Source organism: Meleagris gallopavo, chromosome 3, assembly GCF_905368555.1.
Source record: "Meleagris gallopavo chromosome 3, MGAL_WU_HG_1.1, whole genome shotgun sequence".
Classification (NCBI taxonomy): Eukaryota; Metazoa; Chordata; class Aves; order Galliformes; family Phasianidae; genus Meleagris; species Meleagris gallopavo.
In genome coordinates this window covers 14845853-14865660 of record NC_139406.1, presented here as the reverse complement: position 1 = coordinate 14865660, position 19808 = coordinate 14845853, and the positions used below count along the sequence as shown (strand labels likewise).

General features: G+C 46.7%; 1 protein-coding gene and 1 long non-coding RNA gene across 2 annotated transcripts in view; one reads left to right on the top strand and one right to left on the bottom strand.

Moving 5' to 3' along the window:
- Window positions 1-945: 945 nt before the first annotated feature.
- LOC116216429 (uncharacterized) lies at window positions 946-5321 on the bottom strand. Its single transcript, XR_004159151.2, has 2 exons — window positions 4252-5321; window positions 946-3941 (listed from the first exon to the last, which is right to left on the bottom strand). It is a non-coding gene; the product is annotated as an uncharacterized LOC116216429 (long non-coding RNA).
- A 6512-nt stretch (window positions 5322-11833) lies between these two features.
- PHLPP1 (PH domain and leucine rich repeat protein phosphatase 1) overlaps window positions 11834-19808 on the top strand; it is a 133776-nt gene continuing 125801 nt past the window's right edge. The window contains exon 1 of the mRNA XM_085220322.1: window positions 11834-13077. Coding sequence (XP_085076448.1) covers window positions 11961-13077 — 1117 coding nt within the window. The 5' untranslated portion in view covers window positions 11834-11960. The remainder of the gene's footprint in view (window positions 13078-19808) is intronic.

Sequence of the window (19808 nt, the reverse complement as noted above, 5' to 3'; positions counted from 1 at the left end):
TATAGGCACAGGGAAATAAGCAGGAAATCTTCTTAGCTGATATAGGTCACTGTAAGTTGCATTCCCTGCAAACGGGGAAGCGTGCTGTAGGAATTGTGCTTTGAGCCCAAACATTTTCAGGAGCTAATGAAAGGCATTTTGTAATTACGTCAAGCAGGAGGGAAACATCTCTATAGTTACTTAGTAACTAGGATACTTTGTCAACATAAAAGTGACGGGGATCTTATTGCCTAGTTAGCTGCTCGGGAAAATTGAACTATTTACAGCAGAGGCATTCAACGTGCTATTTGCTAATGCTGCATTTCAGTGGTACAGCCGCGGAAATGAAGGCTCATTAATAACCAGGAGTTTGTAATGCTAGAATCGTGGTGGAGCCCCTTGGAAAAAAAATAATGCTTGCTGGGAATGGGTTTTATATTTGCAATGTGTGCTTTATGAGATGGAGAATTAAACCAGCTCCGTGAATCAGAGGGTATGGATATGGTGAAGCTGCTGATCTTGAACTTCAATTTATTTTTAAAGACATGTACAGCTCTGCAGAAACCCATACCAGTAGGTGAACTTGAGGGCCCCTAACTTTATTCAAGTCAGGGTAAAAAAAAGTCTCCTGATAAATAGGGCAGAAAGAGGAGAATTTGTATGGCCACCTTCTGCCAGTGATTGGTGAAGATGCAGCCTTCTAAGAGCCAGGGACGTGAGAGCTGGAAAAAATGCTGGTGGAGATGCTTTTCAACATCGGCACGCTGCGGAAAGGTTGGCATGTTTTAATGCTCCCTTTCTGCCTTTTGATTTATTGTGGGTACCATTCACTCTCCCCTCTCTGTTTATAACACAAAATGAACGCACGAGATCAGCTGTGACAAGCAACATGGGGAAAGCACACATTAAAGATGTGAACCTTTAGAGCAGGAAATAAACCACGGTATTCAATATTCCATTGTTGCATTTAATTAGGATAATTGATTGCTGCTCTTTTGCAAGTGGCATGAAGTGTGAGCAGCCGTGAGCCACAGAGAAGCAGATGGATGGGGCTGGAGGAAGCTGCGGACAGGAGCTATGGGCGCTGTATTTGGCTGTGTGTCCATAGGGGGTTCCACTGCTCCAGGTGGCCTGGGGGCGTCCCTTCGTTAGCACTACTTTTAATCAGCAGTGAGCACCCAGCAGGCAAACTGTGCGGAAAAGGAGGAAAAGAGGAAACTGCAGGAAAGCCAATGAGTAGGTCCCCTGCTGTGCTGAAGCAACTCTCTTGTTCTTTCCAAAGTAGGCTGCATAAATATTGATCTTGTTGGGATGTGTCCTACATTCATTTGCACAGACGTTACAAATGTGCTTAAGAACGAGAAATCAATCTTGTTTTCCTGTGTGGTAAACATGGGCAGCCAAGGATGCTCATAGATAATGTGAATTACAGCACTCAGCTTTGCCACTTGTACGCTGGGTTGGAAAGGGTGTTCTTTGGTAATAGAAGAGAAAAAGATGTTCTTGCCTACTGGACTATTTTAAGGTATTTTCACAAATCCAGACCCTTTAAAATGCCTTCAACTCCCATTTCAGTTCTCATAATAATCTTTAAGTTAACTAGTTTTCTGCTGAATTTGCTTGAGTTGCTTTTTCACAGCCTACTGCCAGCAAATCAAGGTACAACCTTAGACATTCGTACCACTTCATCACTCCCTCTCCCATTAACCTTTCATATGGTTTAGCACTGCAACACTGTAATTTGGAAAATCATATCATTAGGTTGCAAAAGCTGTAGGATTCTTGCAGTAGGCAGCCACGGGGTGGCTTCTGAGTCACTGGATGATTAATAATTAATAATAATTGTTGGATAATCTATTTAGACAGTCACAGTGTAGGGAATTTATTATTGTTTTCTCTGGAGAATACTGCCACTAAAGTAATAAAACTTTAATGTGTCCCCTCTCCTTGTCGTTCTACTGAATTTCTCTTAAGGAATAGCAGAAAGCTGCCACATCTTGCTATAGATCGCAATGCGGTAAATGGCAGCTCCTGCTTTCCTACCAATCAACATATACGTGTGTTCGTAAAGCAGCGGACGTGAGAGAGGTGTATTTCTATGTTCGGGTAGATTTTAAAAGAAAATGATTCTTTGGAAGTATTTGCTTTACTTGCTTGACTTAGCATTTGGCTGATTTCTATATTATTTATCTGGCTTGTCATTCCCAGTTATTTTCAACTTCATTTACACTATATTACATGTGCTCCTCAGAAAGTGTTTAAAATGTTTATGTTATACATATAACAAACGCACAGTTCTCTTTCACAAAGCGAGGCAGGGAAGAATGGTGACCACGGTATGCTGATAGAGTCGGCAAAGGCAGGAAGTCAAAATGGAAGAAGTGATCCCCACTTCTTAAAATTGCCCACCACTCCAACACAGCTCATCACAGTCGACCTCAGAATGGAATAACTGCTGTGCTGCATTTCCCAGCTGTGACTCAGGAGCTGTGGGATGTGTCACGTTGTTTCCCGACACACAGAGATGCTCACCTTTCCTGTGAGGATGCTGAATGTAGACTTTTCCTGCCTTGCAGAAGTGTAGTTTATCTGAACGCTGACTTACTTATTCTTTGTGACTAATGAGCCCACATTAAAGCATTGGATAGTGTCTAGAATGGGCAAGTGTATTATACTCCATACTAAGAAACTTGTTTTGTTCAGCTGTACGTCAAATGTGATTTGTAGCTGGGCTGTGGAGTCAATCCAAAAAGATAAATTTGCTTACCAAAGGTAGCTGTCAAGCTCTACCGTGCTGAAGCTCCAGCTTACAGAAGGCAGTGTCTTCCAACGAAAGGGTTTCAGCCAAATAAAAGGAGCTTAGAGAAAATGCAATGTTACAGCTGAAGTGCCGGGATAATTGAGCCTGTAACATCTGCTGAAATGCAGTGACACCAAAAATAAACACTTCTGCCCATGCTGCTGGTACCATTCCCTGGTAAAGCAGTGTGTAAACGCGTGATGTGACCCCAGCACATCAGGAAATGTGTCTTGCCATCACAAGTACCCTTCCCTTGCCAAGGAAGGAGCTTTTCGAGCACAGCTGTAATAAGGATATTGCTTGGGTTGCTCTCCAGCAGCTTTTATGAGAAGGGAAAAGGGATCATGTGCTTAATTAGCCCCTTTAGTAAGAGGTGTTCGTGTGTAGATTTCGCAGTTGGAACAAAGGGACAGGGTGAGGGTGAAAATGTATGAAATCATTCCTGGGTGGCAAATAGGGAAAAAAAAAAAAAAAAAACAACCCAAAAATCTTTTGTCTGTTATAAGGACTAATTTTCCTATGAAAATGCTCAAGAATAAGATTTTCCTTTTGTTGCAAATTACTGTTGAGTTTGATTAAAAGAACCATTGATTTGCTTATTCTTCTCTGTGTGATTTCCCCTGGCTTGGAGCTGTGGGAAGCCAGGCTCAGCCTCTGTCCAGCAAATGCCCTCACAAACACATGCTGCTGGTTTCACTTTCACAGTATAAACACAAGGGAACGTTCAATTACATTGAAAAGAGATGCTTTTAAAACTGATAAAAAGGAAATAAATTTTTGTGTGGCTTGCAATTACTCTGTGGAATCCATTCCTCTTGAGTGTCATCACAACCAAAAGCTTAGCAGGATTTGAAAGAGGGCTGGAGGGCTAGTAATACATACATAAAAATAAACAAGGGCTCTGGAAGGGATTTACACTCTTGGGCTTCTGGGGAGAAGCCAGCCTCCCATTGCAGCAGTTTTGGGAAAGGTTTCTAGAGCTGCTTGTCCCACACTGCCTGCCACCATGCTGCTTGCACGTCCCCTTGGCGTGCTGCAGTGACAGCCTCCTTCAGCAGGACATTGTTGGCAAGACCAGTGGTTTCATCCTCTGTGATCCACCTTTATGCTCCTGAGAGGACGTAGATTGGAAATGTCACAAATGATTTCCATTCCTCAGTTCCTGAAAGAAAGGAGTGGTTGGTTAGTTACGTATTTGACAATCTGTCGTTACACGCATTCAGCAGCCATCTCACTGACAATGAGTTTTTTGTCCTGTGAGTCAGGCTGCTAATTTCAGCCTGCAAAGCCCTGCCTGACTTGTGCCTTGTGTACAACGAGGCCCTGGGCGATGCGATCTCACTTTGGTGCTCACAGAATGATGACCTCCAGGGTCTCTTCCGTCCAACCTCTTCAATGATTCTGCTTGAGGCATGACAGCAAGGAGATGTTACAGCAAAGAAAAGCATCCATCTCAGCACGTTCTAGCTCACCTGTCACTCCCTGGGAGAGGTACACCTTCCCTCTGCAGTGAGTGTGTTTGCTCCAAGCTTCATGTGGAGACTTTCCAAACAACTTGGCTTCCTTCAGTCTCCAGTAAAATCATGCTTGTGTGGCCTCCATTACTCCACAGCCACACTGGCTCAGCATGATCACTCCCTTCAAAAATTGTTTCGTGGCACTAAGGATGGAGGGAGAGTCAGCACAGCCTCTGGGCTACTACTTTCTGCATGTGCTGGAGAATGGAGAACTGCAGCCAGCAAGAGGCAGTGCATGCAATGATGCAATACCTTTCTTCTCAGGGTATGTGATGGAGAGGAGCCACGCCTGATGGCATTGAGGCACCAGAGCTCTGGCTAAAGCAAGCAAAGACAAAGCTTCACATTCTAGCAATTAGACAGCTTTTTGAATACAATGCCATAGCATGGAGGAAGGACGTGGTAAATGGTTTCCTGCCCATCACCCGAAAATCTGCTGGAGGTTCTTGTGCACTGTAATACGGAGAAAGTATAAAAGGGCAGCCAAGAATGGCACGACACAAAATATTCAGCTATCAGACAGAAATCCAGGCAGCCAGCTGTGCTACATCATTGTGGATGGGAGTGCTGCCAGCAGCCCGTCTTCAGATGATGGGGAGAAATGCTCTATGGTGAGGTCTTCTCTGCTGCAACACAAGTCAGCTGCACAGGAAAAACTTCAAACACTTTTAAAACAAAACAAAACACAACGCTGATTGCTTACTGCCCCAGCTGCCAAGCTGGTTCCCTCTCTCCACCTTTTCATCTCTGCAAGAAAAGCCTTCACCGTTTGCTCTGGGCAACCACCTTTGTCAGAAATTCATGCTTGAAAGGTTACGTTTGCACAGCACTGAATTTCAGACCTGCTGTTGGTGCAGGTCAGAGCTGCCTGGTGTGCCAAAGAAATGCACCAGGCAGGCGGAAGCTGAAGCGATCCTGTTGTGAAGATGGCTTGTCCCTATATGTTGGCAGATGTAGAGTTCCTAAAAATCTAGCTGACTTTCAAAGCGCCGCAGTCCTCAGCTGTATGAAGGTTTTCACAAGTTCATCACCTGCCATCTCGAGAGGCCAAGGAAAATTTTATCCACAAAATGCATCTCGATCTGTGCAATAGGTAGGTCATGGGTCCTTGGTACCATGGAGAGCATGGACCGGTGATGGTAACTGGGTATTATGCACCTGGAAAAGATGAGACATATTCTGCTGTAGCAAGGAGAATTTGTGCTCCTTTGGGGAACCTGGTTATCTTCACTCCTGCCAGAGTAGGTGGAGTCACACAGAGTCTTCAGCTCTGTTTGCGGCATTCACAGAACAACACAGGGCACCTTTGGGAAGCTGAAAGCAGAATGATGCTGCTGAAACAGTTTGATTGCCAAATAAATACCTGTGACCATGATTTGCTGTGCCACTGCCAACATCTGCAAAGCTTATGGTGCAGAATCATTCTTCACTTCACTGAAATCTGGATGCCGAAATGGTAGCTGCTCCCACCTGCACCAGGTCAGCTTCCACACAGACTTACAGAGGGCATGAGGCAGGGCCTCACCACAACCTGGTCATTGCCTGGGGAGCCCTATCACCTCTAGGCTGCAGGTTGGCCTCATTTTTCTGAATGTCTTTAGATTCATTCTTCAATACTGGGTTCATTCATGTTGTCCTACTGTATTGCTAAAAGCATTCTTAATTTCATGCACAGCCCTACAACTACACTTCCACTGCTGAGATGGCTACTTTAGTACTACCTTCTAGGTTGATCCTGAAAATATAGCTTTATTTTATTAAGCTCCTTGGGGGATTTCTACGTTTTCTTTTAACAAGATAAACCTTTCAAGTTCAAGAAATAAAGTTAAATAATTCCCTCAAAGTGCATAATGTGCATCTGTGCTCATACTTCTAGTAAATTACTGTAGCTGCAGCCATTGATAGCACTGATTCTGTACTGGTATAAATTATCAGTAACATATTTTGAAACTTCATCTTCCACGGCGCTGTTCTCACATCAGCATATTCATTCTCAAGTAAATAATATGCGCTTATGAGATAGACTCTTACTGCCTTGAAGCAATACCTGACATTCTTAAGGCATAATTCCTGTTAATGAAGAGCATTTCCATCTCCCGGTTGCCAGGGCAGCCTCAGAGTCACAGGGCAGCATATCATACAGAAGTGACGTATATAAGGGAGAAGAGGAATGCACTTTCTTGGCCAGCCTTGTTGCCAAATGTGCAGTATGGAAGAAAAATATGCTCAGCTTTAGTGAAAGGCCTTCATGTACGGCCCTTCAAGAGGCAGTGCCATCACTTGGCTGAGACGCTTCCAAGTGAATCAGAGGGAGATGACAAACCTCACGAAAAACTGATACCAAAAATGTTTGGATCTCCTGGGTCATTTCAAAATATGCCAGCCGTGCTGGTTAGGGTTATATAGTGTGTAAAAACATTGCATCCAAGTCTCCGTTTTGGTTACAGCTTAATGAATCCACCATAATCCATCTCTATCAGTAGTGATGAATACTGTACCTCCAGGAGTTGTAAGGCTCTGAAACAAATGGGCTTAAGAAGCCATACGAGCATGAAAGATAAAATGAAATAATTACATGGAAGGATTGCTACAGTTCTGGAAGAGAATCTTACAGTGCATTAACATCTAACTGAAAATGAAGCTCTCTTCCTTTTAAAAAAACAAACAAAACGTGCAGCTGAGGATGGAAGAGCCAAAGATGCAGTAAGAGGATTAGTGTATAGAGGTTGCTGAATCCACTGGGAATTAGAAGGTCTAGCTTTGCAATTAATATCAATGCAAATGAAAAACAAAATCTGTAAAACAATGTTTTAATTTTAATACAGGATTTGATACTGGAATAGTTAACATCGCCCTGTAATCAATCCTGGTGCCGGTCAAAGCTTTCTTCTTGAATTTGTTTCCTCGATGTGTGGTTTTCAGCAATGGGGAAGCTGGTATTTATTTCTGTAAATTGTTTTCTTCATATATGATGAAGACAAGAAGTTTGTGCTGGAGAAGAAATTCCACTATTTGGTAATGAAACTGCACTTCCAAACTGTTTAACTGCAATGCTGGCATACTGCAACCTGCATACATCGCAACAGAAAGCATTTGTGCAACCAAAGGATCTCCACACCACACTGCTGGTGACTGCATAGGAAAACCGTACCGTGTTGAGTGCAGTACAGCTCAGCTCTGCCAGAAGCTGAAATCTCAGTGGCAAGCAGGGGCACTGCAAGAGTAAAGACCTTCCTCCTTGGGGACGGGAGAGCCCCATACTGCTGGCAGATAATGCTGTGTGCCAACTGACCATCGCAACAAGAGTGCTGAACCCAGCTCCAGCCCAGATAAGCAGGGGCAAGATGTTCCTTCAGCCAGAAGGGTGCTTCACAGCCTCTTGAAGGATGTGGGGACCTGAACTCTGCCCATTTCCTTCCAGAGAGCTTAACGTGAAGCCAGGAAGGCTCTTTTCTCCTCTCCCTGTAACATGGAAATAATTATATTTTTACATAGTGCTTTGAGGTGTAGAGCTGAATAACATTTAGTGGTGTTGATATAACTTGAGTGGAAGTGGTTTTGGAATTAGAAACACAGATCAAGCCTTGCTGAAAATTATTTAGGGGGCTGTAAGTACAAACAAGCCTCCAGGCAGTGCAACTCTGCCATTCCTGAATATATAAACACAAGTGCAACCTGTTAGATAATTTAAAGACTAACTCTATTTCAGGCATCAATTAATGGAAACTTCTCTATTCAAGAACGGTTCTTAATCGTATGCTCAATCTAAAAGCACATTTATAATTAAGAGTTTTGTTGAATAAGCACCATCTTAAATGCCTTACTACGCTGAAGACCTTACACTGCTGGATGAGCACAAACAGCCCAGAGCATGCACGGTGTTGTGTTTAAGCTCACAGCTGGAGCAGCAATCAGTGTAAATTTTCTGTTCCTTGTTACGTGCATACCCAATTTGCTCCTACAGTTGTGACAGCCCCACCAATTGATGAGGCATACAGGTGCGTACCTAGCATTTTAAAGACTGGAAATCATCACTACTGATAAAATTAGGTATTATTGTCAGAAGAGCTTCCGTATAAAGACATTCCATTTCCCTTTACAAAGAAGGATATTATTATAGCGTTCAATCTGAAATGGTCCCTTTGCTCATCTTTCTCCTGCTCTTTGTATTATTTTTACAATGGCAAATGTTTTGTCTTTTCCTTGAGTATTTTGACATTGAAATCGGTCTCTTGCTTCCACGTCTGTAGGGAAAATCTCTCAGACTAGAAAAACAGGCTACTGAAGAGAGCTGAATAAGCCCCCTAGCATTTTGCAGTGTTAAAGGACATGAAATTCCTTCTTTCTAAACTCCCTCCCCACCTTCACGCGCTAACTGGAATCACTAAGGTGATTTATACCTTCTTAAATCACAGATGAACATTCAACAGCGCCATTGATGATGACTTATAGCAGAGGAAGAATGAATAGAATTTTTCCCACATTAGCATTTCTCGGTGCTCATCAGCTTTTCATCCAGAACTGACTTGTCAGCCAAGTTTTCTGCAGTCAAGGAGTAGGGATTCAGTAATTCCTGTTTAACGAAGGCGTGTTTTTCTGAAAGGCTTTATTTAAAAACAAAACAAAACAAAACAAACAAATTGGGTAATTGTTGCATATTTGATACATTTCAACAATTCTCTTTGAGTATAGTTTATGGCAAAACTGATTCTATGAAGGCTGTATGTTGTCTGCCTCTGATAACTGGGTATATTACACAAAGGTCACTGTGGGGTTCCAAGGCCTTCTGGTGTTTCTTGCCACTGTCTGCGGGTATGTACACTTTGTTCACTGATATAAAGACTTTTGGTATGGTAACAGAGTAATCTGTGATGGATTACTTTTTATTTCCTTATTTTTTGTAGAAAGCTCCTATAATCAGAAAACTCTTCATCAAGTTTGCCAGACTGGCTGGAAAACTGCAGATTGCAAACCATCCTGTTTCATTTTACCATTCTTCAAAATAGCCATCATCAATCAAACTTTAGAAAAGGAAGATGTGCGTTTCACCCTTCCACTTCCTTCTGACAAAAATCAATTTCATAAGCTCCATTCCCATGTCTCATAGCAGTAGACAATCTGCAGCAAAATTCACAATTCCTAGAGATTTAAAAAGCACTGATCAGTTACTGGGAAATGGAGAATAGCACAGTCTTCTCATATGCCTGAGTTCAATTTGAACACGCATATAATTACAGGATTTCAAACGCGCTTCCCTGCATAAAGCAAAAACAACCTGGCTCTGTACCACTTTGCGTTTGGAGATGCTGAGTTGTTACAGAAATCAATGCCTGACTATTCAGGAAACCGGGGAGGGATACAGTGTGCTGCCTTCTCTCCCCATGGCACAACACAGGAAGCCTCGCTGCCGCCTCCTGCTCCTGAGCAAATTTCACAGAGTAGAGACAAATCCAGCAGTTTTCCATCTCTGGACTGCTACTACTTGGTTGTTTGATTGCCTAAAGCCCTTCATTAGCAAGGCCCGGAGCAGTGGTAAATCAGCCGAGCAGCAGGAGAAGCGAGGTCAGCTCAGCCCCTTGCTGGCTTACAGCATCGTGCGGAGCTCCTCCAGCTCACCCCACCACGTGCCTGACCTGAGGCTACCGAAATGACCTTCACTCTGTGTTATCATAGAATCACAGAATCGTTTGATTTGGAAGGGACCTTTAAAGGTCACCTAGTCCAACTCTGCTGCACTGAACAGGGACACACACAGCTAAATCAGATTGCTCAAAGCCCCATCCAGCCTAACCTTGAATGTCTCCAGGGATGGAGTGCCCACTACCAGTGTTCTTGTACTCTGTAGGCTATCTTGCCATGGGAGGCAAAAGAAACTTGTTTAGTCTAGGAAAGAGAATGCAAAGACTGCTCAGGGATACAACAGCTGCCTGTAAGTACATTGTGGGGAGACACTGAGAAGGAAAAAAAAAAAAAGCTATTGGAGTCAAAGGGCAATGTGAACACATGGATACAGACCACCCATGTGTAGATTCAGACCGAAAAGTGCAAGAGAGCTCTTGACCACCAGGGTGGTAATGTGGGCAGACCCACTTGGTTCGCTTTGAGAGGACATTCAGCTAGGCAGGGAGACCTGGGATCCCGAGGACGGGGGACACCTGATGTCCCAGAAAACCTCCCTTCCACTTTGCATTCCTGAGATGTATTTAAAGATCTCTGTGTTTTAGATCTTTCTGTGAGCGTGAACAGTCAGATAATTGAACAATTAGAGAAAAGCACAGCTCCTTTCTCTCTTTGCTTCACTCCAAGGACTGCCTTCAAGGGTAACAGACTGTTTTCTACAAACTGCCTTTTATTTCAAGTGGTACTGCTAACAGGAATGTCTCCAGAGCCTGCTGTCTTCTTCTGCTGAGTGTGTCGGTGTGTGCCTTTGCACGTACAGTGATTTTCTCGCGCATTTAAATTAGGAGACCTGGGGTAACCTTCGTGAAACAGGTAGCATGAGGGTACTCTGAATCTGTAGGAATCATTAAAATTGAATGTGGGGAGCAGACAGAATCGGGCTGCAATACACTCAGTGCTGCACCACAATCCCCACTTTATTGAGGAGCACAGCATTTCTGATGAGTCTCTGGCATCATGTTTTGCTGCCATTTTACAAAAGGTATTAAAAAGGAATGACCTCAGGCAGCTACAGCTTCCGACCCACGTTACTCAGCTAAAACATCCCCAGGAGCATAAGCGAATTCTCTGAATAAATACTGCAGGTAAATAGGCTCGTGCCTTTGTGCTAACTGCATTTATCCGATTGTGATTTATCCTTTTAGCTATTCGTTTAAATTAACTTTATTTGCAGGCAGGAGGGGGGCGTATTGCCATCTAGATACTGATTCTTCAACAGTTTTTCAGGAAATATTTCTAGCCCCTGAAATACAGTGACAAGGTAACGATGCTTTCCTCGTGACCCTTCACACCAAGCAGCTCCATCGGTGCGTGTGCACGTCCTTAACACCCCCAGCCCCTCTGAACGTCGTCTCTGACGAGACGTGGGACGGCCCCAGCTCCGCGCTCGGGCAGCCGGCGGGGAAAACACGTCAGATCCCGGCGGACGGGATGGGTCAATGAGCCCGTTCCACACGCTGCCGGGCGCCCGCCGAACAGCACCCGCCCGAGAGACGGAGAGAAAGAGCGGGAGACGGCAAGCCGAGGAGCGCGCGCAGCCGGGAGTTGTAGTCGCCGGGGTGGGGGGGTGGGAGCGGCTGCGGACTACATTTCCCAGCAGCCACCGCGCTCCCACCGCTCCCCTCCACCCGGTGTCACGCTGTGTTTATGGACGAAGCTCCGCCCCGCCGCGCGAGCGGTGTCGTCACGACGGGCCACCTCCCCCGAGCGGCGGGGCCGCTTAATATTCATGAGGCGCGGGCGGGCGCGGCGCCGGGCTCGCTGGCTGCCCGCCTTCCTCATGGCGCTGGCGACGGCCGGAGAGCGGGGCTGAGGCGGGCGCGCGGCGCGGGGGCAGCGGCGGAACGCTGCGCCCTGAGCCCCCCCCCCCTCCCCCTTTTCCCGGGGCGCGGCGCCTCGCCCCGCTCGGGTCCCCCTCCTCGCGCCGGCCGAGCGGCGCTCCCGGCAGGAGGGCGGCGGCGGCCCCGGCCCCGGCCCCGCGGGCGATGGAGCCCGCGCAGCAGCAACAGCAGCAGCAGCGAGCGAGAGAAGCGGCAGAGCGCTCCCCGGGCGGGAAGGGCCCGGCGACGGAGAGCGGCGCGGAGGCGGCCGGCGGCCCGCGGAGGAGGCGGGGGGCGGCCGGCGGCTCGGCTCCCCCCGCGGCGCTGGCGGCCCCCGGCGGGGCGGGCGGCGGCTCGCTGCTGCTGCGGCGGGGCCGGCTGAAGAGGAACCTCTCGGCGGCCGCCGCGCCGCTGGGCACCCGCAGCCTGGACAGGAAGGCGCTGCTACCCAAGCCGCCCCGCCAGCTGCAGCCGCTGCAACCCCCGGAGCGGGACTGGGTGCGGCGGGACCTGCAGCGGGGCTGCGTGCACGTCTACGAGCGCTACGCCAACCGCTACCTGCGCCCGGTGCTCTGCACCCTGGAGACCACGGCGGCCGAGGTGGCCGCCCGCCTGCAGCAGCCCGGCCCGCGCGGCGGCGGCGGCGTGGTGCGGGTGCCGGGCAAGGCTGGCCCGCAGCTCCCGCCGCCCGAGGAGGGCCCCGCCGCCGCGACGGCCGAGCCGACGGCCGAAGGGGAACGGCCCGGGAGCCGGCGGGGGACGCGGGGCGCGCCACCCGTGGGAGGCACCGAGGAGGGCGGCTCGGCGAGCCCCGCGGCGCCGCCGGCCGAACTGTACCTGGCGGGACCGCCGCTGTCGTGCCCCTCCCTGCTGGGCGAGCTGGGGCCGGCGGGCTCCGACTGCGAGAGCTTCAGCCCCGGCGCCGAGAGCGTCTCCGAACGCCTGGACCCCTACAGCAGCGGCGGCGGCGGCGGCTCGTCCTCCTCGGACGAGCTGGAGGCGGAGCCGGCGGCCTCCGACGGCGCGGAGGCAGGTGCGGGGCCGGGCCGGGGCTGCCCGCCGCCCGGAGAGCCGGGGGCGGGGGGCGGCCGGGAGGCGCCCGCGGGGCCGCCCGCGTTGTTCGTGCAGCTGCACGGGGAGACCAGCCGGCGGCTGGAGGGCCACGAGAAGCCGCTGCGGATCCAGAACGACTACCTCTCGCAGCTGGGCTTCAGGGACCTGTGGCGGGTGCAGGAGGAGGGCATGGACGCCGAGACCGGCTGCCTCATCCGCTTCTACGCCGGTGAGTCGGGACGCGCGGGTCTTGGCGGTTCGGCGCTTTGCTCTGACGTCGTCTCGTAGCGGAGCCGGCGGCGAGGAGAGCCGCGGGCGGGGAGAAGGGAGCTGCCGTCCCCGCGGTTCGGCCCCGGGCATAGGGGACGGCTGCGCTGCGGCCGCCGTGAGGGCGATGCGTTCCTGCGGGCTCGGCCCGCTGCTCGCCTCGTGCCGCGGGAGCGGTGGTGGGTTCGGGGAGATTGCCGTCACGGGCTGTGGGAACGGGCTGTCGCAGGGGGAGAGAGCTTCCCGAGGCGGCCTCACCGTACAGCCGTGGGCGCGGGGTTTGGGGGGTGTCGGTGGGAAAGTTATCTCTCGCGTCGAGGTTATGCAACGGTGCTCTTTTACGGGGGCTTAAAAATACCTCCCGTGCACGGATACCGAGTGGCGTTCAGTAGAGGAGCTGACAGGACGGGGTTAGGTAGGGAAAGAGCAGAAATAACTGCGTGTCCGGGTGATGAGGTGGGGTTCAGCAGGTGGTGCTGGAGGGAGCGCTGCTCCCTTGCTCCCGGCGGCCGGGAACGCGCGGGCACGTTTTAGGTTGGCCCGTTCTAACAGGATGTATGCGATAGGAAACAGAATCAGCAGACGTCGGTCAGCCTTAGGCACGCAGCGACGCCTGTTTGCATGTAGCTTTTGTGCGTTAAGTGATGAGTTCTACCTGCTGAATGCAGATGCTTTATTTCGGTGTCACAACCCATTGGCGAATGCAGCTTGTGAGCTCTGGACTTCCTTGTACGAGGCTCTGAAATAGGAATGTAAATCTGTAAGCATACGTGGGATTAAATGAATGCAAATGTGTTATGTAATTCCATATCCCGGGCAGCGTGCCTCTGCGCTTCAAAAGTGCAGTGTTTCTTTGAAAACTTTATCTCTTTGGGGGCATCTGTGATCAACACCTGAAACACCTGTGATCCGGTGCTTGTAGCAGAGTGTTTCCAGCCAAAAGCGTGAAGGGAGCATTGCTGATACATCATCTGCTGACTTCCTGCAACTATTCTGGCAGCTCCACTTGACATCCTTATGGCCTTTCATTTTTCTGCTGGGTGATGAAAGGGAGGAAAGGAAGGAGACTTAAAAGGGAATACGCATCAAATTAGAGAGTCAATTTTGGCTGTGGAGTTAGGGTGTTGGAAGCACCTTTTTTGATCAAACGATCCTCCAGGAATACCGAAAGGAATTTTTAGCAGTGGTTTCCTGCTTGCCCTGGACTCATCGGCTTAGGCAGGCTGCCTTGTCCCAGTCGACAGAGAGCAACCAGCAGCTCTATCCCCCTGCAATTGTAATTTCCTGCAAGCGGTCTCAGTAGGATTTGATGATGCTGGTCTTGTACTGATGTGAAATGGTGTAGACTGAGGCTGGATTCATTGCACTGCTTCTATAAAAAAATTCTTTTCCCTAATCCCCTCGGAGTGTGGAGAGAGGAGAATGCAGTGATAACTTCTGGGCTTCTCTGTTTCTGGGGAGAGACCATTCTAAGGCTGGAAGATCTCAGTGCTGCAACAATGCTAAAAATTCTAAACAAAGTAAGGTGATACAGCCAGTGATTTCAGCAGTTACCTTGTGGTGGTGATTTCTCTAGCTGTGGAAGCTGTGAAAACATGCTTTTTGAAAAAAACTAACTAGGAGAGCTGCAGAGGATCAGGAGTTTTACAGCAGTGATACAGCTTTCTTAATATGTAGCTGTTCAAATATGTAGCTGTTCATAGACATTCTGCAGCGAAATGTCTGTTCTTTAGGCACAGCATTCTGAATTTAAGAGGCTCAGAAAACAAAATGTGACACTGAGAATGTAAAACTGCCTCCTGCGTGCTGTCTTGACTCACTTCAAAATGTGGTTAGCGTGTATTTTTGTGTCTCCCCTACTTGTACTCTGAGTGAGCTCAATTTCTTCAGTCTCTTGACTGAGCATTGCTGTGCAATAACGCTGTTGCTAAAACAAAACCCATTACAGATGTAAGCATCCAACTCTGCCCCCTGTAACATTGATTTGAGCAGAACTGGGCATTAGTGGCTAGCCATGCATGTCAACTTCTCCCTGTGTTGAAATCCATCTCAATAAAAGATACTGTCCTCAAAGTTTGGAGTACTTAATCTCTCTTTAAAAGGATATGGTTAAATAGCTTTCTGCTGAGATACTTCTTTACTGGTTATGGAACTCTGTAAGAATCCATAGTGCAATTACAGTCCTGATATTGTAGCTGGGAGACCGATTAGGTCAGACTTACTAAACTATTCCTAAAACCATAACAGTGGCTGTGATCCAGAAGGCTTCTCAAAAATAAGTTGTAGTATTCCTTATTGCTCTGTAAAAATAATTCTTGTAAAATGAGATTTTTCCCAGTGGCCTTGCCTTCTCTGTAGTTTGTGTGCCGAAGGAAAATGGGCTAATGCACCAATGTAGCCATTTGAAAAACTGCAGAAGCGCTTACTTGTTATGAGCCCTTAGGTCAGAAGTAAGTGTGGAGTCTTGTTCAGCCCTGTGCTGTGGAGCATCTACATGGCAAGGGACTTGAGAGATTTGGTCATGGACTATAAGACCAGCTCAGGACAGTGGAAGTTTGAAGCTTTTTTTGCTTTTCAACTGAAAGGTGATGGTGTTTGATTCTCACGCTCGGCCCTTGTTAAATTGTCTGCTCTCTGATGTGACATAGGGCTTCTGCACCTGATGGTGTCATCAGATGTATCACTTTCCAGTAGATGGCTGCCTGTAGGCAGAAAACGAAGAAATGCCAGATGTAATTAAGGGTGTTAATTTGGCAACTGGCTGTCAGGTTTTGTTTATGAGGAGAGGCTTGTTGCTCATGTGACCTTTTAGAAAGCTGAGAGGAGAAACCAATCCAGCTTTGTCTGAAACTTCACTGCAGAAAATGTTGCTCTGTCCATTGTGAAGGTAAGAGTGGGAGCATGTAGCGTGGGTCTCCCAGTGTGCCCACTGAGGTCCCATGAAGAACTTACAGGTATTGGATGCTTAGTGATAGACGAAAACCATAGGCATGGCAGCATTTTGTGAGGTATGTATTGAGTTGCCAGCTGTTTGCTGCATGCATGTCTTAGTGAATAAATCAGCCCAGCTATTAAATGCATTAGTAAACTCAATTTAAGATAACTGCATGATGTTTAAGGGGAAAACGGCCATAGACATACCTACTCTTTAGAGCAGGACAACGGCTGTGCTGCAAGGAATAGCTTCTGACTTTGGGGCACTGGCTTTTTTTTTTTTCCCCTGAAATCCAACACCTTATTTAACATGAAATCAGTTCACATTTGGATGCCTTTTTCTATGGGAGTGATTGTAAAGGTAAGGTCCCAGTGAGTGAACTATTCCTCAGCTGAAAGGAGAAACATCCTCTGCCAGTGGGCTGCTGTGCTCTTACATTTTTTTTTTTTCCTTCCCAGTGTGGTTTGGATGTATATCTTGTTTACTTTGTAATCATGTGTGTGTTTGTATCTCCTGCAAGGGAAGTAATATGGAAAACTTCCTGCTTCGGAAAACGACTTCATTTCAGTGACATCATGTGTTTAAATCCAGGCAATCTTGGCATGACCAAAGTAGTGAATTTTCCAGTCCTGTTCTGCAGGATAGTGTTAAATGGTGGCAATGCTGGGCTTGCTTCACCTGTCCCTGTGCAGCGATAGCCTTTGCTTACGTAAGAGTGCCAGCTGGAATGGGGTCTTCCCAAGGCAGGCGGTTCTGAGAGGCTCTGAGGCTGAGTGCAGATAGCTGCGAGTCCTCCCCAGCATTCCAGCACTAAGCCTTGGTATGTAGCACCTGTTAAGTACAGCGGTTCTTGCAGCTCTTACATTCTCTTGTGCTCCTGGCTGGCATCCATAACTTAAGTATGTGTGAAGTACCAACACATAAGTTTCAGTTCTTTATATATAAGTAACTCTATATACAAAATATTAGGTTTCTCAACTGAGCTGCATCGGGGAGTGCAGCATTCATCTTTTTTCTTCCTTTTTCTTCTCTTTGTATTCTGCTGCTACCCCTCTCTCCGTATCTCACCAACCATTTCCTTCTTTTTTTCTTTCTGCAACTGTGCATAAACATTCCCTTGGTGGTGGCACTGCTGATATACCTACATGCCTTTGTGCAATTAAAACATCCATCTGTTCTGTTAGAACACTGGCAGGCTGCTATGCAGCTAAAATGGTACATGGTTCTTGGAAAGATAATAGTACAAAAATAATAATGTTAGTACCTGGCATGTGCTGCTTAACTATGGAGAACTGGTTTGTGGCTTAATAAAGCAATGTGAAGAGAGATGTCTTGGTTATCCACGTGGTCTTCCAGAAGACAAGGAGGTAAAAAAGCATGTCTGAGGAGGTCAGTTTGAAACGTGTACATCCATGGAATTTCACAGAAGAGGAATTCAGAGGTAGGAGTGCTACTTGTTACGCTCAGCATTTTAATTTGGAGGGAACCCGTACCTCACATGCTAACAGTTGTATTTTTTTCTGGGCTTAAGGGAGCTTCATGTTTGAGTTAAGTGTATCAACTTCTAGACAAAAAAAAATAATCCAAAACTGACTTGTAACTTCTATTTGCCTTGGACAGTAAAAGCAAAGATGCTTTGACTCAGTCTTCAGTGTTTAATCACTTCTCTGCTTGTGGGATGCGGCACACTGGCATTTTGGATAAGATCAAATAAATCTCTGCATGTGTCTGTTTTCAGCTGTTTCCCTTGACTCAGTTTTATTGCTGTGTTTTAGAACGTTTGCTCACGTGGAGATTTCAGCTCTGTGAAGCTGTGTCTGAAATAGCCTGGTAATAACTTTATTCTTTGACTCAGAGTACTGAATATCGCGTTTACCTTTTTTTGGTTGCTATTTTTTTGAGGTCTGTGTGTGTGGATTGAAATGGAATGGGCTTTGATGCTTGCAGTCAATTGCAGTTTGTGTGAGGAAACCAGCTCAAGCAGAAGGGACAGATGTACTGAAGTCATCTGTAAACATCACTATCTTGATAGTATAATTCCAGCTAATTTTTTTCCTTCTCAGTGATGCATGAGAGAAGTGCAGCCGACCCTTGTAAATGCCTAAAAAGATTTGAACTCACTCAGGGATTAATGCCTTAACTTTTTCTTCTAGATGTGGGTTTAAGACAGGAATTCTGAAATGCATGGCTTTTTATAAGATATTTAAGAAACTTCAGGGGAAGAAAACATCCTCATTTAAAAGTAATTTAACTTCTTGCTTATACTCACGAGTGAGATTAGAAACTGGAGTTGAAATTCCAGCTGCATGGTAATGGCTGAGTTGTGTATAGATTGGTGGTAGTTGAGCACTGCAAGTTTTATGTCAGGAAATATTTATTTGAAAATGCTATATTTTCTGCTTTACTCATAAGTCCTTAGTTTTACTCTTTGTGTAATTCTTGCACTTCACATGGCTTTTCTGGACAGTTGTGTGAATTACAGCATTACTTTTTTGGAGAGAATAATTTTTATATTTTCACTATAAAATAGCCTATTGACTATAGAGCTTATTTTTCCCAGTTGGGCTTTCATTTCTCAAGTTATGCTGTCCTTATACAGATACTGTTTTCCAAAAGTAACTAGTTCTTGAGTGCTTGTTAATCACTGAAACTGTCTTAAATATTGGAGAATTTTAGACTCAAGTCTTTTTATGATGTATCTTAAATTGGCACAATTTCCCTTTTTTTTTTTTGACTGTTATGTGATGTTGCATGCAAAGAATGCACATCATTTGCCTCTTGAAATGCAGCAGCTGTCCTAACAGCATGGAGAGACACATGTGGGTTGTAAATGGACAGTGCTCCTGAGTCCAGTTGAAATTCCAATTGGGATTTCAGGTAAGCAAAATTAATAGTAAAACTAACATTCTCTGGTGTCTGAGCTGTCACACCCACTTAGTGTTTGCTTTAAAAAAAAAAAAAAAAAGATTGTCAGCAATCATCATTTGGAGTCTTGTAAGATAGCATGGGTATGGTGGCCCCTACCGTGCTCCTGCCACTGTCACATAGAGTCACTGGTTTTAGGTAGTGGCCACTGGCAGAAAAGCTACACAATCTGGATTCTTCTTGCTTCCCTGTTGAGCTAGCTGACCAGGCCTGACCCTTTCAGTCTGGTTGCTGAGTCTGCTCCTGTAGATGTGGTTAAAGTACATGGATGAATGGAAATGCTGTAGAATGTCTTGCGCGTTCGTTATGGTTGTTGAACTGCCACTACCTCCCATTATTTTAGGGGCAAAAATTGTTCTTCAGAGAACAATTTTTGTTTAACAGTGACAACTTTTAAATCAAGAAGACAGACCTCCTGAAGAGTCATTTAATTTCATAGCATAGCATACTGTCTTTGAAGCTTCTCTTGTTGATGGAGAAGTAAAATTTCTTCCAGCTGGCTTTGACTTATTTGAAGGGATGCTGAAAATACTCATTGCCCAATTAACTGTGCGTTCCTTGATCTGACAGTTAAGAACAACTACCTGCATACCGATTTAAAATAGCTGGTTTCAGGGGATTTTTCTCTCCAGTCTCATCTAGCTTAGTTCTCCGGTATAGAAGGAAAATGAAGTGAAGCCGTTGAAGAGATGCAGGCTCAAACGTCCAAGTAGAGTGGAGGAGGCTTTTAGAAGTTTAATGCTTTTTGTGGACCAAAGGTGAAGTTGGCCCTCTGAACTCCGTGGGCTGTTACTTGCTCTGGGCCTTGTCTAGTGGCAACGGGACTCTTCCCA